The sequence below is a fragment of the Dendropsophus ebraccatus genome, chromosome 1 (assembly GCF_027789765.1).
Source record: "Dendropsophus ebraccatus isolate aDenEbr1 chromosome 1, aDenEbr1.pat, whole genome shotgun sequence".
In the NCBI taxonomy this organism is placed as follows: Eukaryota; Metazoa; Chordata; class Amphibia; order Anura; family Hylidae; genus Dendropsophus; species Dendropsophus ebraccatus.
In genome coordinates, this window is record NC_091454.1 from 38,610,677 (window position 1) to 38,636,258 (window position 25,582).

At 41.1% G+C, this 25,582-nt stretch overlaps 1 protein-coding gene across 1 annotated transcript in view; it reads left to right on the forward strand.

The window, feature by feature from the left end:
- GABRG2 (gamma-aminobutyric acid type A receptor subunit gamma2) overlaps positions 1–25,582 on the forward strand; it is a 118,528-nt gene that overhangs the window by 57,409 nt on the left and 35,537 nt on the right. Inside the window, 3 exon segments of the mRNA XM_069954104.1 lie at positions 56–276; positions 7,293–7,375; positions 9,584–9,721. Of these exon segments, the coding sequence (XP_069810205.1) occupies positions 56–276; positions 7,293–7,375; positions 9,584–9,721 (442 nt within the window).

Sequence of the window (25,582 nt, forward strand, 5' to 3'; positions counted from 1 at the left end):
TTGGTTTTAGTTTATTTTTCTAATATCTATCTATCTATCTACCAATCTGTTACAGGAATATACCATTGATATATTTTTTGCACAAACCTGGTATGACAGACGCTTGAAGTTCAATAGCACCATAAAAGTGCTTCGACTTAACAGTAATATGGTTGGAAAGATTTGGATTCCAGATACATTTTTCCGCAACTCAAAGAAAGCAGATGCTCATTGGATAACTACACCTAATAGGATGCTTAGGATATGGAATGATGGCAGAGTACTTTATACACTCAGGTATGGCAGTGTATGATATCATTTATCTACCAATGTCGAATTGTATTATATTTGTTCTAATTCCATTTATCTGTTGCGTGTCAACATCCCCATTTTCAGATTAGTGCATCAGTGCAGTTCTCTCAGATAGGAACTATTGGGTATCATTACATATGTTGGTATGTACAGGCTGGTGTTGACTGGGATTATGGTAAAACAGAAGTGTTGACAATCACAATTGCAATATACTAAGTAACAACATGGCCTGTAACTAATAATGCACTTCGGATAGTTATGTTACGATGAAAGATAATAGTACAATTTTTCCAGAACACAAAGTACAGAAGTAGCTGTGTTTACAGAAGATCATCTTATTTTCTGTGCAGATGTTAAAATTAGGTGTTCATTTCTATGTTTCTATGGTATTTTATAACATCTGACAGTTGCTTCAAATGTTTATTAATATGAGGACATAACATCTAGTTCTGCTTGAAAACCTTTTTGATTTATATTATTAAGGTTACATAAAGTGTTGATCTTCAACAAATAAAAAAAAGGTTAAAAAAAAGAAGTCAGTAGTAAAGATTGGTTGTGGGTTCTCTGATTCATCTTTTATTAAACAAATTGCCATTTATGATAATAGGGGCCCATGGTTTAAAGGTTATTACATCTTGGAATATCATGGCATTGTCTTATGTCATTATAAATGTTTTTTTTTCCTGTATGTGATGGTCGGAATTAGGCTAGGTTCACACTGTGTTTTTGCAATCCGTTTTTTTTTTCATCCATTTTTTGCGAAAATCCGTTTTTCCATTGACTCCCACTGTAAAAAAAATGGATCAAAATGGATCAGTTTTTTTTTACGAACATAAAAACGTAGCTGACACTACTTTTGTGGCCGTTAAAAAAAAACAGATCCGTTTTGATCAGGTTTTTTTTACAATGGAAGTCAATGGAAAAACGGATCAAAACGGATGCACACAAATGCATCCGTTTTTTGCTAAAAACAGATGAAAAAAAACGGATTGCAAAAACGCAGTGTAAACCTAGCCTAACCCTCTGTAATAAGACATCGTTACATTTCCCTGCATAGTAGACAGAAGCACCGTGACAGCTTAACTTGTACTTAACTGGTGCCGCAGCTCCCTCATTCCAAATATCGGTAAGGGATTCAGCCATACTGCCATTGCTCAGGTGACATATTCCAGCCTCAATTTTCGGGTTCACCTCATCTCTAATATCGGCATCAATACCACTGTCAAAGGCCTTTAAGAGAACTCAGAAGACGATTTATCTTTATAGTCTGCAGTTGCTTCCCTGTAATTCAATTTTTGCACAAGGCTGCTGAAGATTGCTTTATTATTGAGTTGCTCTCTGGACACTACTAATGCGAAACTGGGTCATAAACTTCATATTTGGATGGTTGGCCAATATTTATATCATTTGTATTCTGTGTAGTTAAGAGTAACTATGTGCATGGCTGCTCTTCCAGAGTAACTGTGAACAGCCCATACAGCTAGCTGTGCACAGTTTAAAAAAAAACACAACGTTCTATAAAAACATAACAGGGGGGATTTATCAAGGTTAATAGATCTTGACTTTACTAAAGCCCCTAATACACCTGGGGGACGGAGAGAAGCAAACGAGTGCTGTCAGTGCTCGCTTGCTCCTCCTTTCTCACTCGCTGTCATCGCTATTACACGCGCCAGATGTGAGAGGGTGAGTACAGGGGCGCCGCGGGGAGCTGGGGGGGCTGCCCGGGTGATCACTTAATCATCAGGGGCAGCCCATAGCAGATAGCAGCGGTCCACGGAGTGACAGCAGCAGATCGCTGCTATATTGGTCGTTTGTCTTTCAACATGTTAAAAGACAAACGACTGCAACGATCACTGGACATCGTTCATGTCGGCTGATCGTTGTCTTCTATTATACAAGATGATTATGGCCCATGACGGACGATATCGGCCGATATCGGCTGATAATTATTTGGTGTATACTGCTCTTAGTAAATTTCCCCCTTAATGTGTGGAAAAGCCTGTTAGATAAGAAGACCGGGGTGGCAGATAGGTACCACCGTACATTATGCAAGATATATATAATTTTTGCTAGGGGTATTATGTGTCATTTCAGAAGTGGTAAAACACATTATAATTTCTTTTGGTATAGTGCCGTATCTAAATCTATTTATTGACCTACAATCTACATGTTTTCAGTTATTGTGTAGATAAGAGGACTGTTAGATAAGGAGGATTATTATCGAGTACAGTAGAAGTGGTGCAGCTAAACAGTCATACAGAGAGAATTTAAACACGCCTGGGATAAACATACATCTATCCTAAGATAATAAGAAAGAAAATACTAAAAGGGCAGACTAGATGGACCCAGTGGTCTTTTTCTGCCGACAATCTTCTATGTTTCTATGTTTCTATTTTGCAGACAATATCAATATGTCAATATGCACTGTAGCCGGTACATTCTTCACAGGAGTAGAAGGATGCTCCCTGTGCATATGCACCTTTCGCGAACTGCTTACAACCACCCTTCCTGTGTGCTGTCAGTGTGTACACTTCATTTCAGTGACCTATCATTCTCATTCTATAATTTGATGCTACTTAATTTGGCATTGGACAGGAAATGAGTAATGGTGTGTCTTTTGAACTGTGTATCTATCTATATAACAACCTACATAGTGTTATTTTTAGATAGAACATAAAAATTTAGTCATCAGTTGTAAAAAAAAAAAAGTATTTCATCTATATATTCATATTCATTAGCTAATGCCAAAGGGGACTACTTTAATGGTAGCAACCTGGGCGTTCCCTGTATTCCAGATACCTTTAACAGGGTTAAAGAATCAAAACCTGATCGTCTGTTATCCTTCACCTCAATGTAGTCCCCAACCCAAATCTGTCTTGATGCTTAACGGCAATACTACTGATGAAAGAAAATGACTTGTGGTCCTCCTGCACTACTCGTCCTAGTGGGATTCCAGTTAAGACGTACCCAGTGGAATAGACACAGCCATTATGTTTCCTGAAGTTTCTGGCATAGAAATGCAAAGGAACAGCCAGACACCAGAGTAGATGGAACCAGTTTGTCCACATAAGAAAGACTTGCAGTTCCAAGAAACCTAGTAAAGTTACCATCAGAGTACAGTTATTTTATGGCTATGCAGTATCAGTCCAAGTTCGTATTGAATATAGAATTCAAGACTATCCTAAAAAGGCAGAACCACAGGGTAATAATCAGTTCTAACAGCCCCAGCGGTGATGGTGATGGTGCCAGTAGCCTTCTCAAGACTAATATGGACTAATCCTTCAAGGTTCTACTGGCACTGCTTAAACTCAAGATTGTTCAAGGGTAAAGCCTGTATATTGTTCTGTCCTGTGTATATAGCCCCCTTTCTTTTTAAAAACTTCATTTGGCTAACTGCAGGACTTAGCAGGACTACCAGACCCGACCATATTGGCTATTAATTGGGATAGTAATGCTGTGACTGTGATTCCCTACATTACAACATTGGAGGAAGTAGCTATAAAAGTGTATATAGGGCGGTGCCAACTGTTGGTGTATGGTTCACTTGTGTGTGATGTCCAGGAAGCTTGCCATTGGTGTGTGCTTACTAGCTGGCTAAGCCTGTCTGCATTGCAAAAGAGAAATGAGGCTTAAAGGCTGACAATCGGCAAATATTAGTGGGCAATAAGTTCCTAGGAGAAAGATAGGCCTGCATAGAAGCTCCATTGTTGGTAATTGTTATGCCCATCTCAAGGAATCACCCAGAAAGGCCTGTGACCATAGATGAGGAAGATTCATAACATATATTTTATGATCACTTCTCCACTATGGTTAATAGCTCCGGAAAGGGAAAATCCCTCTATTGCATTCATATCCCTAAAAATTAACTTTAACACTTTAACTCATAGTACAACAGTAATGTGATCAAATTCACATAAGTTAAAGGAGAGGTCCAGCAAAAATTGTATTGTATTGCACCTCAAAAGTTATACAAATCACCAATATATACTTATTACAGGAAATGCTTATCAAGTGCTTTTTTCCCTGCACTTACACCTGACTCCCAGAGCTGTGTAGGCTGTGGCTGCTGGAGAGGATGATGGAAGAGGGATGCTCAGTGCCCTTTCAGTGCCCTGTGTCCCTCAGGGTCCCCCTGCCATCATCCTCTCCAGCAGCCACAGCCCACACAGCTCTGGGAGTCGGGTCGTGACATCACCATTTTATCCAGGAAGTGAAGCCTTGATGCAGTAGTACTGTAAGTGCAGGGAAAAAAACACTTTATAAGCATTTCCCATAATAAGTGTAAATTGGTAATTTGTATAACTTTTGGGGGGGCAATACAATAATAAAATTTTTTGCCAGACTTCTCTTTTAATTAAGGTAGATTAGTTTGTGTTTGTCAGTACCCTCTTGCCCTTCCTGTGGATAGCATAGCACAGCGATGTTTGGATCCATAGTACACTGGACCTTACACAAAAGAAGATCAACATTGCCCATTCCACCCATTCTTCCTTAGTTAATAGTGTTTTAATGATTGCTTTGCAGATAACTAAAGCTTGACTCATTCATACAGCTTAACTTAGGCTGGGTTCACACTATGTATATTTGAGGCTGTATTTGGTCCTCATGTCAGGTCCTCATAGCAACCAAAACCAGGAGTGGATTGAAAACATAGAAAGGCTCTGTCCACACAATGTTGAAATTGAGTGGATGGCCGCCATATAACGGTAAATAACTTCCATTATTTCAATACAACAGCCGTTGTTTTAAAATAACTGAACAAATTTGCCATTAAATGACGGCCATCCACTCATTTACAACATTATGTGAACAGAGCCTTTCTGTGTTTTCAATCCACTCCTTGTTTTGGTTGCTATACAGCCTCAAACATACAGCCTCAAATATACGTAGTGTGAACATAGCCTAAAGGCATTTGTAGAGAAGCCATTGACTGTCAGGACACCTTGGGAGTTCTAGTTTTATACCAGCTGAAGAGCTGCATATAGAAACAGTGTTCTGCATGCCCTTGGATGTCAAATTTGATAGTTGAGTGGGGAATAGAAACCAGGTGGGCATCAAATTTGTGTCAGATGTATCGAAAATGGTATTTCAGGAGCCTCTATCTTTCTGTTATCAGTTCTGTGGAATGTCAGTCATCATCTCTCAACATCAATGAGAGAACATTGTCTTTTCCCCAGTTATACATAGGACTGTAGATGCAATACCGGCAGTTTATTCTACACTGACTACATGGTATCTTGTCACACATTAATAGACTGCAAATATTAAAGACGCAACATCTGCAGGAATAATTCAATCACATAAAGTAAATATCCTCCTGGGATATTTGGTTAAAAATACATAAAATGGTAATTAGCGACAATGACTCAGTTAGCGATAGTTATAAATAGATTACATCCTACTTCTGGTCTCCTCGCTGAACCATCCTGCTGGAAATTGACGCAGTTAATTTCAATATTTGTCAACACTAAAGTTAAGTATCTAGAAAGATTTTCTATTTTACTTCTTAACAATCAACTTTACAGCAAAGGGTTAGGAGGATCTTATGACAAGAATAAAGTCACATAAACATAGTCTGGATGGTAGCACTTGTAGTTCTTATGGAAGGAAATCTGAACTATAATATACATAGCAACAGTCTAAGAATTACATAAATGATACCATTGGATCTCCACCGACCTATTTCATAGTTGGTTAAAAGGATGTATAAAGCAACTATTTACACCATTTTTGGAGGTAGATAAGAGGACTTAGAAATAGTGTTGAGTGAACTTACTGAAAGTTGGGGTTTGGCAACATTTGTCTCAATCTGAACACTCAGCATTTGTGTCCTGGAGAAGTTGGAGGCCACCATGGTAAACATGATTACAGGTGTCAAATAGTGTGGTCAGGTGTCAAAATGGCGTCAAATAGTTACTAGTTAGAACAATACTAGGAATTTAATTAGCCAGGCCAGAAATTCCCCAGTAGGGGACGTTACCCATCTGTAGACAACTATATCAGGGTTTTTGCTCTTTGTCAGTACATAACAGACAACTGGCTGGCTAGTGAGAGGCTTTTCATTATAAGACTAAAGGGGTAGTGTTTACACTTGAGGAAAAGGCCAGAAACACATGTGAGGACTTATATGCCAATCATGCTCCACTGGGAATTCAGGGAAGAATATGCAAAGCAGTTTTCTGATGCTGTCTTTTTGAGGTTGCTTTCCCTTTGAGTGCACTATGAAGCTATGTTCACACTACGCAAGTCTCCAGACGTAGCACGTTCCGTGAATAAGCGGCCGGAGACTTACGTAGTTAGCGTACAATGGAAAGTATACGATGTACGGCTGCACAGTTAACACTAAGTACAAACACCAGTCCATTGTTTGAGGACGAAAATGCTGTAACTTACGCCCGTAGCGTAACATGCGGCCCCGTTACGTAGTGGTGATTTCTTCATTTTTGCTGCTTTTTGTGCCGATCGAAAAGGTTCTGTGGGGTGTCCGGGGCTAGGCGAAGATTTCCAAGTAAAAGACCGCTGTCAGATCGATACGTAGGGCGCTCGGGAAGCGTAAGTAGACTACGGGCGTAAGTTCGCGGTCCGTACGTAGCCGGCCGCAACTTGCGTAAATTCCCTGCCGGAGTTTAACATGTATATGTCCGGCCGCAAAAATATGCGGCCGGACATATACGTAGTGTGAACATAGCCTAAGAAGCCTTTATAAGCCAAGCCAGAAAATCCCCAAAAAGGGGGAGTTGCTCATCTGTAGACTATTGTCCCCTACAGTACAGAGCAGGGTGCAAATACTTATTGTTTTCTCATTCTGCTGCGTTTAATCTTATGAAATTGTAGATTATTATGATGTTTTGTGTGGGTTTACATATTACTTATTTACATACATTATCAGAATTTCTTTTGTAGGATAATGGTCAAAATATATTTTAGTGTATAGGAAATGTAAAGTAAATATTAGTTAATACAGGTTATTAACATGTATTTTTCTATCTGCGTACTTGCAGGCTTACCATAGATGCAGAGTGTCAGCTTCAGTTACATAACTTTCCAATGGACGCACATTCCTGTCCGCTGGCATTTTCAAGTTGTAAGTATTGCAAGCATGAGTATTTTGCAAAATTATATTTGATTTTACTTAGTTTAGAGTGTATAATAAAACAACATTCCTATTCTTTTTTAGAGTTCTTGGTAGTTGATACCTAGTTGGTAGTTGGTAGTCGCTAAAAAAGACGATGAACAAATGTGGCTTTTAAGGCTACAAGGTCTTTCATCACACATGGTTTAATACAATAACCGAAGAATGACATGTTTATGCATAAAAAGACACAGGACTAGGGTGGTGAATTAGATGAACATGATGGAAATCAGAAACATTGATATGTTAACAGAAGGATGTAAATTGTACTTAGCTAGAGCTGTAGATTGCACTTAGATAGGGAGTGTGAACGTTTTATTGTCTTGATAGAGGTCTGGTCCATTGTTCTGATGTCCTCACAAGATTTGTGGGGTACACTTATCAAGTGATGTAGAATGACATAAATCTATGTGATATATTCATTTCTGACCTCAGTGCGTCAATTTTTCTCATGAGTTTATATTCCCAGATTCTCTTGTTTCTGCCCCTTTAAATATACTTTTAATATAAACACTTTCATATATATGAAGTTGTGGTCCCATCACTGTATCGCTGTGGTGTAAATACTCTATATGCTGCTGTCAAATAAAAAATAATTATGGGCTCCATGATAATTTTACATGACGACCTAGCAGATTTTAATCCATTCTGGTCTTAGAGATATTAGTATGCAAGGATCAATGGTGGCTAGGATATTTACTTCTGGAAGGGGACCTATAAGTTCTGGTTTGTTTAATTGGTCAGTTGAGACCTGAAGGTAGTTGGCTATAATCCATGAGTTTAACAATGCCTTCTACTTTTTCTTGGTGTAACTTGGTTGTCATGTATCCGAAAACCATTATTAATTATTTTTATTTTAATAAATTAATCAGAATTTAATAAGAATTTCTATTGCGACTTTTGGCAGTTTGCTCCATGCATGCCAAGTGGATGGGAAAGGGGGTTTGCTGCAGATGCCTCCACAAACATCTTTCCAGTAACTCCAGTGCAGTAGACACCAGTGGAGTTCAAAATAGTGCAAGGATGGGGGCGTAACATGTCTACTCCAGGAGTTGCTTACTCCTTAGCCAATATCATATGTACATACAGTAACTTAGATATGGTGGAGCACCATATTATTTCATTTTTCTTCAACTGCATTTATATTTTTTCAAAAGTTCACAAACTTGGCAATAACAATAATCACGATGAAACCTTTAGTGCTGACAATATCACACCACCCCAAGTGCGGACACTTTTATGGAAGTCCCATCTTAAGGCCTTGCATTGGCGCTCCTGGTCTTCCAGTGTCTATTCCTTTTAGGCAGAGACCTCCGTGGTGAAGGTAAGGTCTGTAGCTGACGTATTCACACTACGTTTCGGAGGAATCGCTCCTCTTTTCTCAAGCGTGAGTGCTTGAGAAAGGAGGAGCGATTCCTCCGAAACGTAGCGTTACGCCAGTCCCCAAGGCCTCTGCTATTTGATTTGATGCCTGCAAAATATACTCAATAAAATTGCCCCAAAGTACACTAGTTTGATGTCTAAGGCCAGTCAACAAGCACTTTAGTACCACATGGGATAGTTCTTATATAAAAAAAAAAAAAAACTCCCCTGGAATTAGGGGAAAAATATGGATTAAAATAGAATATCTACAAAAAAAAGTTGTCGCCCCCCCTCCTCCATTTTTTTCTATTTATTTATTTTTCCAAGCCCTCTAACATCATAAAAAATATAAGGATGCCAACATAGAAGAAATATTGAAAGCATATAATTTCAAATTAGGAAAAATGCTGAATGTACAGTATCTAGCTAAATATAAACTATAAACATAACACAAAACTGGCCACTAACATGAAGGACAATGTGTCACAAAATACTTCCAGAATCATTTGAAAAAGTTAAAACATTGCAAAGTTGATGCAACTTTATAAGTTGAAGAATGGACCTTAAGGTCCTTAAAGCTAAAATGTTCTGGTCCTGAAGGGGTTAAGTAGCGTCCCTTCTGTGAGGCCTCATGAAATAATGCAGATAATTACAAATACAATAAATGTAAATTCATGTGAACATCGGAAAACAAAAATAGTTATAGCAAAAGATATTTCCAGACAAAACTTTTTTCTCTACTGTACACTGTAGAAAGGCTTCCAGTGATTCTGATGCATTCTTTTAATTGCATTGAAGATGGCTACCCAAAAGAAGAGATCATCTATCAATGGAAGAGAAGCTCAGTGGAAGTTGGAGATGTGCGATCATGGAGACTTTATCAGTTCTCATTTGTTGGTCTGCGAAATACGACAGATGAGGCAAAGACAACATCAGGTAGGTAAAAATCTCTACTGACATGTAAGGATTGCCAAAGTCTTCATTTAACATGAGTGATCTAGAATTTTTATTTTTTATTTATTTATATATTTTATTTTAGGAATGAATACCCTGCAGATTGATTATGCAAACCATGTTTGGGGTCAGGGAGCGTTCAGCCTTCCAGTTGTTGCAAAACAAAACTTCCTATTATTCGCCTTTGGCTGTCCAGGCAGGCATAATGGAAATTATAGTTTTTTAACACCTGGGCGGCAGAAGGTTCCCCATCCCTAAATTAACGCATACCTTACTTTTTTAAATTATCAGTAGTATGTGCAAGAATAACTTTGTCAGAAATCATATTTAATGGAAAGTAGACATTTCTCACCTTTCACCAACCTTAAAGGGAAACACCGGATAAGGAAAACTTGTTTTCTATTAAAAGTACATTAAAAGTTAAATATATGTGTCTATACAATGTATTTCCTATCTGCGCGGTTCTGCCACACTGGTAGCTGATAGAAATCCAAGAAGTGAAAAAAATGGCCCCTCTGCAAATCCACATTGTCTCCTGCTCCTGCTGCTATTCCCCCTTAGGAGACAAATCTTCCATGCCTTCCATGTGTTTGCTGAGCACAGGCTGATGATGCAGACAGGGGACAGGGTGTGATGTCCCAGGAGGCTTGGCTAGATCCCCCAATCCCCTGAGTGATTCACCATCTCTGACTGGCCAGAAACAGGTGTTGCACTGATTTCTCTAATTGTGCAGAAGTGTGCAGTAAAATTAGGGCTGTGTTCACACATGTTGGAGTGTCATTGCAGTACTGCAGCATATTCACCAAAATGATAAAGTAACACAAGTAAATGATGCTAAACGGCAGAGAGGATCAGAGCCTTATTGTGGGGCTCAACTTCAAAGATAAAAGATGCTTGATCATCATATGTGTGTAGAAATGAAAAGAAAAAACAATTCAACAAGTTCTTTACTTTATTCCAATATCAGTGTTACAGGTAGAGAATACAGCATGCTGTGTGGTGTTACAGGTGGAGAATACAGCGTGCTGTGTGGTGTTACAGGTAGAGAATACAGCGTGCTGTGTGGTGTTACAGGTAGATAATACAGTGTGCTGTGTGGTGTTACAGGTAGAGAATACAGCGTGCTGTGTGGTGTTACAGGTAGAGTATACAGTGCGCTGTGTGGTGTTCCAGGTAGAGAATACAGTGTGCTGTGTGTGTTACAGGTAGAGAATACAGCGTGCTGTGTGGTGTTACAGGTAGAGAATATAGCGTGCTGTGTAGTGTTACAGGTAGAGAATACAGTGTGCTGTGTGGTGTTACAGGTAGAGAATACAGTGTGCTGTGTGGTGTTACAGGTAGAGAATACAGTGTGCTGTGTGGTGTTACAGGTAGAGAATACAGTGTGTTGTGTGGTGTTACAGGTAGAGAATACAGAGTGCTGTGTGGTGTTACAGGTAGAGAATACAGTGTGCTGTGCGGTGTTACAGGTAGAGAATACAGTGTGCTGTGTGGTGTTACAGGTAGAGAATACAGATTGCTGTGTGGTATTACAGGTAGAGAATACAGTGTGCTGTGTGGTGTTACAGGTAGAGAATACAGTGTGCTGTGCGGTGTTACAGGTAGAGAATACAGTGTGCTCTGTGATGTTACAGGTAGAGAATACAGCGTGCTGTGTGCTGTTACAGGTGGAGAATACAGCGTGCTGTGTGCTGTTACAGGTAGAGAATACAGTGTGCTGTGTGGTGTTACAGGTAGAGCATACAGTGTGCTGTGTGGTGTTACAGGTATAGAATACAGAGTGCTGTGTGGTATTACAGGTAGAGAATACAGTGTGCTGTGTGGTGTTACAGGTAGAGAATACAGTGTGCTGTGTGGTGTTACAGGTAGAGAATACAGTGTGCTGTGTGGTGTTACAGGTAGAGAATACAGTGTGCTGTGTGGTGTTACAGGTAGAGAATACAGTGTGCTCTGTGATGTTACAGGTAGAGAATACAGCGTGCTGTGTGCTGTTACAGGTGGAGAATACAGTGTGCTGTGTGGTGTTACAGGTAGAGAATACAGTGTGCTGTGTGGTGTTACAGGTTGAGAATACAGCATGCTGTGTGGTGTTACAGGTAAATAATACAGTGTGCTGTGTGGTGTTACAGGTAGAGAGTACAGTGTGCTGTGTGGTGTTACAGGTAGAGAATACAGTGTGCTGTGTGGTGTTACAGGTAGAGAATACAGCTTGCTGTGTGGGTGGGACCACAATGAAATCATAAATTACTGCAAATAATTCAGTAACACAATGAAACTGCAATGTGTGAACACAGCCTAGATGTTCTGCAAAAGCTTTGGGCGGGGAATAGGCAGGGTGGAGGACTGTGATAAACAGCTGAGGGAAAGCATTGCATTCTGGAACCTGTAGTACTGTGTACAACTGATAAACCAGGAAGTGCAGAAACACAAAAGAGAACAAATCCCCCCCCCACAAAAAAAAAATAATAATAATTGATTTTTTTGTAGTTTCAAAAATGGAATAGATAGGTAAGTAATGCTTTACGTTCTGCAGAAGTTTCATTTTTTTTAACCTCTACCTGGAGTTCCCCTTTAATTTTGCCACGCAACACTCTCCATTCTAGAATCCCACCTGCCTCAGTGTCAAATGGCATCTCTATGAAAGGGCTCACTCCCATCTGCTCACTGCTCAAAGAATTAACATGTCAATTCTTTGAGCGGAGAGTGGAGGGGAGCGGAAGAGAGCAGAGGTGCGCGAGCCCCCTCATAGAGACCCAGTTTGACACTGAGACAGGTAGGATTCTGTGGCGGAGAGTTCTGCCGCAGAATTCTGCCACATTTACTCATATACAAGTATCCTGATCTATTGTGGTGTAAGTTCAGTGAGTAGGCCGCGTTAGGTTTCAGCCACACTCTTTCACTGTGCCCGCATTTCCGTGAGAAGAAAAGAGTTTTAGCAGGGCTCTATGTCTTCCCTGTCCGTAGGAGTAACTTTCAACACACAATGCAGCCATAGTGCAAGGTTGATCAGAGGCTTAAAAAATAACTTTTTTTAAGGAATAAAGACATGGATGCAAGAGCCACAGGTATTATCTGTTTATATGCATTTTAATCTACATGACACTGGCGTTAGTTCAGCGGCTATTTTGAGGACACCAGATTTCCTTTACGCTATTTCAGTGGTCTAGGAGGGAAAACAACGTACAGTAAATCATATTTTTTGTGTTAGCCATTTTTAGAGATGAGCGCAACTCGGGCCATGAGCTGTATCTATGTTTCCAGGATTTCTTAGGGCTCCATCCAACTTCTTCAGCCACCAGTAATCAAATGCAGAGACTTCTGGGTTTGGATGGACTCGAGCATGCTCCAGTTGTGCTCTTGAAGGAGGTCTCATTAAACTTCAAATTATAAGTTTTGGGGAAAAATATGAGCTTGTTTGGAATTTTCGGATCTGTTCTTTATGACTTCAGTAATATTACGAGCTGCGGCACTTTCCTATTTAGAAGCTGCATGTTAATGTGCAGCCGATAAAATGTGGCCATCTGTGTGTTAACAGAATAAATGATATGGGAATTTTTAGCAAAGCCAAAGCTGCATCTGGTTTTCACATATGCCCTAAGGGTAGATTCACACATGGAAAATTTCATTTTCGAAATTTCCCTGACTCTTGTATTCATCTGACTGGAACTTGCAGAAGTCCATCTGCTTGCTAAAGACTTATGTGAATGTTATGTGGGACAAGAATGTTGAACAAGACAAACAGCAGTTTTACAGAAATCATTCCAAATAGTTTATACACTCTTTGGGTTGATATCTACATTTGTAACGGTAAGGCCCATTTCAGATACCCACATACACATAAGAAAATAGTTTCAGCCCTGGAAGAAAGTAGGGCTCAATATATGATATAGATAATCCTTTGAATTATTTCAGTTGTAAGATAATTCCCATTCCAGTGACACAATAAAGGTAAAAAAGTGTCCCATTTGCAAATATGAAAGTAAATTATTATTGTTAAAGTAGTAAAAGTCCAAATAAGCAAAAAAAAAAAAACATTGTAAAACTCCTTCCAGGGTTTTTAAGCAATGTGAAGGAATCCACAATTATAGGTCATGATATATAATTTTGGTAACAATAGCAATTTTATTTAATTAATGTCCCACCCACAAAATTGGCAGACCTTGGATATCCTAAATTGTAATGTTCAATTCCAATAGACAGTGTGCAATGAGAAAGAGACCTCGATTCTTTGTAGATTATAGATTCTTTAGCCCAACAAATGTAAAGGTGACTAAAAATTAAGGTTAAAGGGGTTATCCAGGGCTACAAAAACATGGCCACTTTTTCCCCTCTCTTGTCTCCAGTTCAGCCGTGGTTTGTAATTAAGCTCCATTTACTTCAATGGAACTAAGTTTTAACCTCCACCCAATCTGGAGATAAGATAGGGGAAAAAAGTGGACATGTTTTTGTAGCGCTGGATAACCCCTTTAAATATTTGTGTGGGTATACAAATAGCATATAAGATGCAGTAGGATCTAGTAAGCATTAAACAGTAAGCAGCAAGATTTAGTATGAAAAAAAAAATCACTGAAGGTCTCTGGAGGATCAAATTAATGAGAACAGGGATTCTCCAACTGAAAGAAAGATTGAAGGTAATAATGGGTAGTATCAGTGAGGACGCTCTAAAACAGAACCCTTGCTGATAGCTTCAATACAGTATTCAATGTCTTAATTAGAGATGGAAAATCGTTTCGCAAGCTTCACAAATTTTCAGTCAAACTTGTTACGATCTGCGAATCCAATCTTAAAAAATGTAATAAAAACAGCCCAAACTATAGTAGCTACAGTAGTGGGACTATTACAGAAGGCCAAATGTGTTAAAGCTTGTTGTTGTAAAAGTGTCAAGTGTAATTATTAATTTTTTTTGCGAATTTCCTTAACGGATCGGCGGGAATTCGCTTCGCAGAGCAAAGCAAATTGACAGCGCAACTTGCAGCGAATTTTGATTCGCTAGATTTGCTTCCCTCATCTCTAGTCATAATGGCTGAGCTCAGATAGTCTATTAAACCAAAGAGGCTGTAACTTGATGGAGATATTTTGAGAAATGGCCCTAAGTTCTGCAAAAAAAAAAGAAAGCATACTCACCTGCCCTGATCCTTTGCCACTGAAGTCATACTGACTCCTAGCGTCTTCTGTTCTCCCTGCTTCCTGTGATGTAGCGGCCATACAACTGTTTGCTCAAACAATAACTACAGCTGTGCTCATCTCAACCAGTGATTGGCAGAGCAGGCAGCTCCTGTATATTTGCAATGTCACAGGACACAGTAAGGGTCCGATTCCACGGGCCGATGGGGGCCCAATCAATAATGTAAACGAGCACCAATCTGCTCGTTTGATGGGCCTATTACACGGCCCGAAAATCGTTACCGATGCCCCTGCAGCCCCTGTTTAAACACCATACTTTACCTAAACATGTTGCAGGGCTCCTCCTGCGCCCCTTCTGCCTCCCGGTCCCGCTCGCAGCAGCAGCTTCAGTGCAGCCTATCTGAGCTGACAGAGCGCTCAGCCAATCAATGGCCACTGGCTGAGCGGTCTGTCAGCTAAGACAGGCCTCACCGAAACTGCTGCTGCGCGCGGACTGGGAGGAAGGAGGAGCGCATGAGAAGACCTGCAACATGCTTAGGAAAAGTATGGTGCTTGTGAAATCACAGGTTGCCCGCGGTGCATCGCTATTCCACGCAGCGATGCGCGGTCGGTGCCCAATGATTTTAGGTTTAAACCTAAATAAACGATCAGCCGATGACACGATCAAGGGCTGATCGTTGTCTCCATTCCACGGAGTGATAATCGGCCGAATCGGGTCAATTCGGCCGATTATCGCTCTGTGGAATAGGACCCTTAGAAGCCAAGAGGACAGGGAATGGGACTGGCAGGACTACAGTGGCAAGTGATTAGGGCTAATGAGTATGTTTTATTCTTTAATTTGGCAACACCTGGGACCCTTTGGTATTTTATTTTGTCAAGTTTTGGTAATGCACATGTCCTGCAAAATAATGTCAAAATATAACCGCAATTTTGAGGTAAAAATACGGTCATATTTTCAATGTAGTAATGCTCTCCACTGAAGTCAGTTCGAAATTGGACATTAGTATAGAATAACAGTCATAATTGATTCTAAGAAAATAAGGAACACGCTCATTATTTATGACCTGATTTAGCAAAAAAAAAAAACTTTTTTTATCATCTGTTCACACGTTTTATTTTCACTAAAAATGATGTATATTGCTTTTATTTTACTGTGTGCAAACATAGCCTTAATGCGCATTAGCAGTATAGAAACACATCAGCATACATGAATCATTCTCAATAGCAAATCAGCCCGTAGGGATGACCCATGTGATGTTTTAAGAGAAACTACTGTGTCTCCACTATGTTTCTACCGCTAATAAAAAAAGAACTAGATTTTGAGCCATACTAGGCCTAAAAAATGTACGGGAAATGTTTTATGGGAACATAAAGGTTGTTTACTATCTGCAAAATGTGTCTCTTGTATAAACAAGATATCACTTTTAGATTGTATTTCTTCACAACATAATCTAGACCGAGGTCTGCCAGTCTTGATAAATCTTCTCCATGGCCTAGAATATAATGCCACAAACTGAACATTTTGAATGTTGAGAAATTACTCTAGTACATAGTGTCGCTTTACTCATAGACAGCGCAGAATTGTCCTTTACATGTGGCTTAAAGGGGCAAAAAATATTTTTCTTCCTAATCAACTGGTTTTAGAAAGTTATATAGATTTATAATTTACTTCTAGTTAAAAATCTCAAGTCTTCCCGTACTTATCAGCTGCTGTATGTCCTGTAGGAAGTGGTGTATTATTTCCAGTCGGACACAGTGCTCTCTGCTGACATCTCTGTTCGAGACAGGAACTGTCCAGGGCAGAAGAGGTTTTCTATGGGAATTGGCTACTGATCTGGACAGTTCCTGACTTTCAGGTGAGAGGAAATGAATGGCATAAAAGGGCACCAAACTGGGTGGTGCAACAGAACCATAGGATGCTTGATTCAATGCAAAACACTTATCATTAGCGGAACATAGTTACATATATAGTTACATAGTTAATACGGTTGAAAAGAGACACATGTCCATCAAGTTCAACCAAGGAGGGGATGGATACAGGGAAGGGGGAGGGGTGATAGGTTCTATACATTATGCATTGTTATTTTGGTCTAAGAACTTGTCTAGCCCTGTTTTGAAGCCCTCTACTGTTTTGCTGTGACCAGATCCTGTGGTAGACTGTTCCACAGATTCACAGTTCTCATGGTAAAGGCGGCTTGTCACCTCCGGAGATTGAACCTTTTTTTTCTCCAGGCGGAGGCAGTGCCCCCTTGTCCCTTGAGGGGGTTTTACCTGGAACATCTTTTCCCCATATTTCATGTAGGGGCCATTTATATATTTAAATAAGTTAATCATATCTCCCCTTAAACGTCTCTTCTCCAGACTAAACAAATGTCATTCTTTTTTTCTCTCCTCAAAACTAAGATGCTCTATTCCCCTTATTATAGTGCTTGAAAAGCACTATATTGTAATCAGTATTCTTCTTCCGTTTCTTCTTCTTCTTCTTCTTCCAGCCATTTTTCTGCGCATAATACAGCCCGAACCGCTTTGTGCACACACTCCGTTCAAACTGCGTTTTGAAGCCCTCGGTGGTGTGTGGTGTGCTATCTATTTTTCGTTTCGATCGGATTTGTCGTTTTTAAGAAATTTACGTTTAAAGACCCCGAATTTCCCATAGAAAATAATGGCCCATTGCAAATAATGGCCACACTCTAACCGCTGACAGCCAATCACAGCACATATGCAAATAGCTGAAATATAGCAGCCAATAGGAACTCTAAGGTCTCGTCATGCAATGTAACACACCATCCACAGTCACATGTCCACTATTGGCCAATAGAAGATGTAATGTATGGAAGGTCCTTAATTATTTTGTCTCCCTGATATGAGTAAGATTGTCATGGTAACCGAGCACTGATCTTTACCATTATAAGTACTCAGATCGCTCTTAAAGGGACTCAGGTCGCCCTTAAAGGAATGCAAGTCGCTCTTAAAGGGACCCAAGACTCTCTTAAAGGGACGGGAGCCATGTCGCTCTTAAAGGGACCCAAGTTGCTCTTAAAGGGACGGGAGCCAAGTCGCTCTTAAAGTGGCGGGACCCAAGTTGCTCTTAAAGGGACAGGACCCAAGTAACTCTTAAAGGGTCCCATGTAGCTCTTAAAGGGATCCAAGTCGCTCTTAACCCTTAAAGGACATGGCCCATTTTCGTTTTTACGTTTTCGGTTTTTCCTCCTTGTGTTTAAAAGGTCATAGCACTTGCATTTTTCCACCTAGAAACCCACATGACCCCTTATTTTTTGCGTCACTAATTATACTTTGCAATTACAGGCTGAATTTTTGCATAAAGTGCACTGCGAAACCAGAAAAAAATTCGAAGTGTGGTGAAATTGAAAAAAAAAACGCATTTCTTTTATTTGGGGGAAATGTGTTTTTACGCCATTCACCCTGGGGTAAAACTGACTTGTTATGCATGTTCCTCAAGTCGTTACGATTAAAACGATATATAACATGTATAACTTATATTGTATCTGATGGCCTGTAAAAAATTCAAACCGTTGTTAACCAATATACGTTCCTTAAAATCGCTCCATTCCCAGGCTTATAGCGCTTTTATCCTTTGGTCTATGGGGCTGTGCGAGGTGTCATTTTTTGCGCCATGATGTGATCTTTCTATCGGTACCTTGATTGCCCATATACGTCTTTTTGATCGCTTTTTATTAAATTTTTTCTGGATTTGATGCGACCAAAAATGCGCAATTTTGCACTTTGGGATTTTTTTGCGCTGTCGCCGTTTACCGTACGAGATCAGGAATGTGATTAATTAATAGTTCGGGCGATTACGCACGCGGCGATAGCAAACATGTTTATTTATTTATTTATTTGTTTACTTTTATTTAAAACCTGGGAAAAGGGGGGTGATTCAGACTTTTATTAGGGGAGGGGGCTTTTTACTATAAACAACACTTTTTTTTTTTTTTTTACACATATACTAGAAGCCCCCATGGGGGACTTCTAGTATATACACTTGGATCTCTCATTGAGATCTCTGCAGCATAGATATGCTGCAGAGATCCATGAGATCGGCACTCGTTTGCTTTCGGCTGCTGCAGCCGAAAACGAACGAGTGCCGAGCCGAGGACGGCGCCATCTTGGACGCGTCCCCGGCCGGCATCAGTAACGGAGATCGCTCCTCCGGGACAAGGTCCCGGAGGAGCGATCTCCCCCACTAGACACCAGGGAAACGTTGCCTCCGGTAATCGGAGGCAGCTGTCAACTTTGACAGCTGCCTCCGATTAGCTAATTAGCGGGCACGGCGATCAGACCGTGCCCGCTAATAGCGGCGGTCCCGGGCTACATGCGGCACCCGGGATCGCGGCACTTCAAAGCGGGGCCGCCGCGCGGCCCCGCTTTGAAGTGCAAGTGAGGACATAGGACGTACCGGTACGTCCTATGTCCTTAAGAGGTTAAAGGGACGGGACCCAAGTTGCTCTTAAACGGACAGGACACATGTCGCTCTTAAAAAGGACTCAAGTCACTCCAAAAAGGTATGGGAACCATGTCGCTCTTAAAGAGACCCATGTCGCTAGAGGGACCTGGGTCCCTTTAAGAGCGGCCCGGGTCCCTTTTAAGAGCGACCTGGTTCCTTTTAAGAGCGAAATATGTCCCTTCAAGAGCGACCAAGGTCCCTTTAAGAGCGAAATTGGTCCCTTTAAGAGCGACCTGGGTCCCTTTAAGAGCTAAATATGTCCCTTTAAGAGTGAAATTGGTCCCTTTAAGAGCGAAATTGGTCCCTTTAAGAGTGAAATTGGTCCATTTAAGAGCGACCTGGGTCCCTTTAAGAGCGAAATATGTCCCTTGAAGAGTGGAATATGTCCCTTTAAGAGCGACCTGGGTCCCTTTAAGAGCGAAATATGTCCCTTTAAGAGCAAAATGGATCCTTTTAAGACGGGTCCCTTTAAGAGCGAAATGGGTCCCTTTAAGAGCAAAATGGGTCCCTTTAAGAGCGACCTGGAAATATGTCCCTTGAAGAGCGAAATATGTCCCTTTAAGAGCGACCTGGGTCCCTTTAAGAGCAAAATATGTCCCTTTAAGAGCAAAATGGATCCTTTTAAGACGGGTCCCTTTAAGAGCGAAATGGGTCCCTTTAAGAGCGACCTGGTTCCCTTTAAGAGCGACTTGGGTCCCTTTAAAAGCGACCTGGGTCCCTTTAAGAGCGAAATGGGTCCCTTTAAGAGCGACCTGGGTCCCTTTAAGAGCCAAATATGTCCCATTAAGAGCTAAATATGTCCCTTTAAGAGCAAAATATGTCCCTTTAAGAGCAAAATGGGTCCCTTTAAGAGCGACCTGGGTCCCTTTAAGAGCGAAATTGGTCCCTTTAAGCGTGAAATTGGTCCCTTTTTAGAGTGAAATTGGTCCTTTTAAGAGCGATCTGGGTCCCTTTAAGAGCAAAATGGGTCCCTTTAAGAGCGACCTGGGTCCCTTTAAGAGCAATCTGGGTCCCTTTAAGAGCAAAATGGGTCCCTTTAAGAGCGAAATGGGTCCCTTTAAGAGCAAAATGGGTCCCTTTAAGAGCAACCTGGGTCCCTTTAAGAGCAAAATATGTCCCTTTAAGAGCGAAATATGTCTCTTTAAGAGCAAAATATGTCCCTTTAAGAGCGAAATATGTCCCTTTAAGAGCAAAATGGGTCCCTTTAAGAGCGACCTGGGTCCCTTTAAGAGCAAAATTGGTCCCTTTAAGCGTGAAATTGGTCCCTTTAAGCGTGAAATTGGTCCCTTTAAGAGCGACCTTGGTCCCTTTAAGAGCTAAATGGGTCCTTTTAAGAGTGACCTGGGTCCCTTTAAGAGCAAAATTGGTCCCTTTAAGTGTGAAATTGGTCCCTTTAGGAGCGACCTGGGTCCCTTTAAGAGCGATCTGGGTCCCTTTAAGAGCAAAATATGTCCCTTCAAGAGCAAAATATGTCCCTTTAAGAGCAAAATATGTCCCTTTAAGAGCGAAATATGTCCCTTTAAGAGCAAAATGGGTCCCTTTAAGAGCAAAATGGGTCCCTTTAAGAGCGAACTGGGTCCCTTTAAGAGCGAAATTGGTCCCTTTAAGAGTGAAATTGGTCCCTTTAAGAGCGATCTGGGTCCCTTTAAGAGCAAAATGGGTCCCTTTAAGAGCGACCTGGGTCCTTTTAAGAGCGACCTGGGTCCCTTTAAGAGCAATCTGGGTCCATTTAAGAGCAATATGGGTCCCTTTAAGAGCGACCTGGGTCCCTTTAAGAGCAAAGTATGTCCCTTTAAGAGCGAAATATGTCCCTTTAAGAGCAAAATATGTCCCTTTAAGAGTGAAATATGTCCCTTTAAGAGCAAAATGGGTCCCTTTAAGAGCAAAATGGGTCCCTTTAAGAGCTAAATTGGTCCCTTTAAGCGTGAAATTGGTCCCTTTAAGAGTGAAATTGGTCCTTTTAAGAGTGACCTGGGTCCCTTTAAGAGCGAACTGGGTCCCTTTAAGAGTGAAATTGGTCCATTTAAGAGCGACCTGGGTCCCTTTAAGAGCAAAATTGGTCCCTTTAAGAGCGAAATATGTCCCTTTAACCCTTTAAGGACATGGCCCATTTTCGTTTTTACGTTTTCGGTTTTTCCTCCTTGTGTTTAAAAGGTCATAGCACTTGCATTTTTCCACCTAGAAACCCACATGACCCCTTATTTTTTGCGTCACTAATTGTACTTTGCAATTACAGGCTGAATTTTTGCATAAAGTACACTGCGAAACCAGAAAAAAATTCGAAGTGTGGTGAAATTGAAAAAAAAAACGCATTTCTTTTATTTGGGGGAAATGTGTTTTTACGCCATTCACCCTGGGGTAAAACTGACTTGTTATGCATGTTCCTCAAGTCGTTACGATTAAAACGATATATAACATGTATAACTTATATTGTATCTGATGGCCTGTAAAAAATTCAAACCGTTGTTAACCAATATACGTTCCTTAAAATCGCTCTATTCCCAGGCTTATAGCGCTTTTATCCTTTGGTCTATGGGGCTGTGCGAGGTGTCATTTTTTGCGCCATGATGTGATCTTTCTATCGGTACCTTGATTGCCCATATACGTCTTTTTGATCGCTTTTTATTACATTTTTTCTGGATTTGATGCGACCAAAAATGCGCAATTTTGCACTTTGGGATTTTTTTGCGCTGACGCCGTTTACCGTGCGAGATCAGGAATGTGATTAATTAATAGTTCGGGCGATTACGCACGCGGCGATAGCAAACATGTTTATTTATTTATTTATTTGTTTACTTTTATTTAAAACCTGGGAAAAGGGGGGTGATTCTGACTTTTATTAGGGGAGGGGGCTTTTTACTATTAACAACACTTTTTTTTTTTTTTTTACACATATACTAGAAGCCCCCATGGGGGACTTCTAGTATATACACTTGGATCTCTCATTGAGATCTCTGCAGCATAGATATGCTGCAGAGATCCATGAGATCGGCACTCGTTTGCTTTCGGCTGCTGCAGCCGGAAGTAAACGAGTGCCGAGCTGGGGACGGCGCCATCTTGGACGCGTCCCCGGCCGGCATCAGTAACGGAGATCGCTCCTCCGGGACAAGGTCCCGGAGGAGCGATCTCCCCCACTAGACACCAGGGAAACGTTGCCTCCGGTAATCGGAGGCAGCTGTCAACTTTGACAGCTGCCTCCGATTAGCTAATTAGCGGGTACGGCGATCAGACCGTGCCCGCTAATAGCGGCGGTCCCGGGCTACACGCGGCACCCGGGATCGCGGCACTTCAAAGCGGGGCCGCCGCGCGGCCCCGCTTTGAAGTGCAAGTGAGGACATAGGACGTACCGGTACGTCCTATGTCCTTAAGAGGTTAAGAGCGACCTGGGTCCCTTTAAGAGCAAAATATGTCCCTTTAAGAGTGAAATATGTCCCTTTAAGAGCAAAATATGTCCCTTTAAGTGCAAAATGGTTCCCTTTAAGAGCGAAATTGGTCCCTTTAAGAGTGAAATTGGTCCCTTTAAGAATGAAATTGGTCCCTTTAAGAGCGACCTGGGTCCCTTTAAGAGAGACCTGGGTCCCTTTAAGAGCAAAACATGTCCCATTTAAGAGCAAAATGGGTCCTTTTAAGAGCGACCTGGGTCCCTTTAAGAGCAAAATTGGTCCCTTTAAGAGTGAAATTGGTCCATTTAAGAGCGACCTGGGTCCCTTTAAGAGCGAAATATGTCCCTTTTAGGAGCGAAATATGTCCCTTTAAGAGCAAAATGGGTCCTTTTAAGAGCGACCTGGGTCCCTTTAAGAGCGAAATATGTCCCTTTAGCGAATCGGGTCCCTTTAAAAGCGAAATGGGTCCCTTTAAGAGTGTCCCTTTAAGAGCGACCTGGGTCCCTTTAAGAGCGAACTGGGTCCCTTTAAGAGCGAAATTGGTCCCTTTAAGAGCGACGTGGGTCCCTTTAAGAGCGAAATAGGTCCCTTTAAGAGCGAAATAAGTCCCTTTAAGAGCAAAATGGGTCCCTTTAAGAGCGACCTGGGTCCTTTTAAGAGCGACCTGGGTCCCTTTAAGAGCAATCTGGGTCCATTTAAGAGCAATATGGGTCCCTTTAAGAGCGACCTGGGTCCCTTTAAGAGCAAAGTATGTCCCTTTAAGAGCGAAATATGTCCCTTTAAGAGCAAAATATGTCCCTTTAAGAGTGAAATATGTCCCTTTAAGAGCAAAATGGGTCCCTTTAAGAGCAAAATGGGTCCCTTTAAGAGCTAAATTGGTCCCTTTAAGCGTGAAATTGGTCCCTTTAAGAGTGAAATTGGTCCTTTTAAGAGTGACCTGGGTCCCTTTAAGAGCGAACTGGGTCCCTTTAAGAGTGAAATTGGTCCATTTAAGAGCGACCTGGGTCCCTTTAAGAGCAAAATTGGTCCCTTTAAGAGCGAAATATGTCCCTTTAACCCTTTAAGGACATGGCCCATTTTCGTTTTTACGTTTTTGGTTTTTCCTCCTTGTGTTTAAAAGGTCATAGCACTTGCATTTTTCCACCTAGAAACCCACATGACCCCTTATTTTTTGCGTCACTAATTGTACTTTGCAATTACAGGCTGAATTTTTGCATAAAGTACACTGCGAAACCAGAAAAAAATTCGAAGTGTGGTGAAATTGAAAAAAAAAACGCATTTCTTTTATTTGGGGGAAATGTGTTTTTACGCCATTCACCCTGGGGTAAAACTGACTTGTTATGCATGTTCCTCAAGTCGTTACGATTAAAACGATATATAACATGTATAACTTATATTGTATCTGATGGCCTGTAAAAAATTCAAACCGTTGTTAACCAATATACGTTCCTTAAAATCGCTCCATTCCCAGGCTTATAGCGCTTTTATCCTTTGGTCTATGGGGCTGTGCGAGGTGTCATTTTTTGCGCCATGATGTGATCTTTCTATCGGTACCTTGATTGCCCATATACGTCTTTTTGATCGCTTTTTATTACATTTTTTCTGGATTTGATGCGACCAAAAATGCGCAATTTTGCACTTTGGGATTTTTTTGCGCTGACGCCGTTTACCGTGCGAGATCAGGAATGTGATTAATTAATAGTTCGGGCGATTACGCACGCGGCGATAGCAAACATGTTTATTTATTTATTTATTTGTTTACTTTTATTTAAAACCTGGGAAAAGGGGGGTGATTCAGACTTTTATTAGGGGAGGGGGCTTTTTACTATTAACAACACTTTTTTTTTTTTTTTACACATATACTAGAAGCCCCCATGGGGGACTTCTAGTATATACACTTGGATCTCTCATTGAGATCTCTGCAGCATAGATATGCTGCAGAGATCCATGAGATCGGCACTCGTTTGCCGCGCGGCCCCGCTTTGAAGTGCAAGTGAGGACATAGGACGTACCGGTACGTCCTATGTCCTTAAGAGGTTAAGAGCGACCTGGGTCCCTTTAAGAGCAAAATATGTCCCTTTAAGAGTGAAATATGTCCCTTTAAGAGCAAAATATGTCCCTTTAAGTGCAAAATGGTTCCCTTTAAGAGCGAAATTGGTCCCTTTAAGAGTGAAATTGGTCCCTTTAAGAATGAAATTGGTCCCTTTAAGAGCGACCTGGGTCCCTTTAAGAGAGACCTGGGTCCCGTTAAGAGCAAAACATGTCCCATTTAAGAGCAAAATGGGTCCTTTTAAGAGCGACCTGGGTCCCTTTAAGAGCAAAATTGGTCCCTTTAAGAGTGAAATTGGTCCATTTAAGAGCGACCTGGGTCCCTTTAAGAGCGAAATATGTCCCTTTTAGGAGCGAAATATGTCCCTTTAAGAGCAAAATGGGTCCTTTTAAGAGCGACCTGGGTCCCTTTAAGAGCGAAATATGTCCCTTTAGCGAATCGGGTCCCTTTAAAAGCGAAATGGGTCCCTTTAAGAGTGTCCCTTTAAGAGCGACCTGGGTCCCTTTAAGAGCGAACTGGGTCCCTTTAAGAGCGAAATTGGTCCCTTTAAGAGCGACGTGGGTCCCTTTAAGAGCGAAATAGGTCCCTTTAAGAGCGAAATAAGTCCCTTTAAGAGCAAAATGGGTCCTTTTAAGAGTGACCTGGGTCCCTTTAAGAGCAAAATTGGTCCCTTTAAGAGTGAAATTGGTCCATTTAAGAGCGACCTGGGTCCCTTTAAGAGCGAAATAGGTCCCTTTAAGAGCGAAATAAGTCCCTTTAAGAGCAAAATGGGTCCTTTTAAGAGTGACCTGGGTCCCTTTAAGAGCAAAATTGGTCCCTTT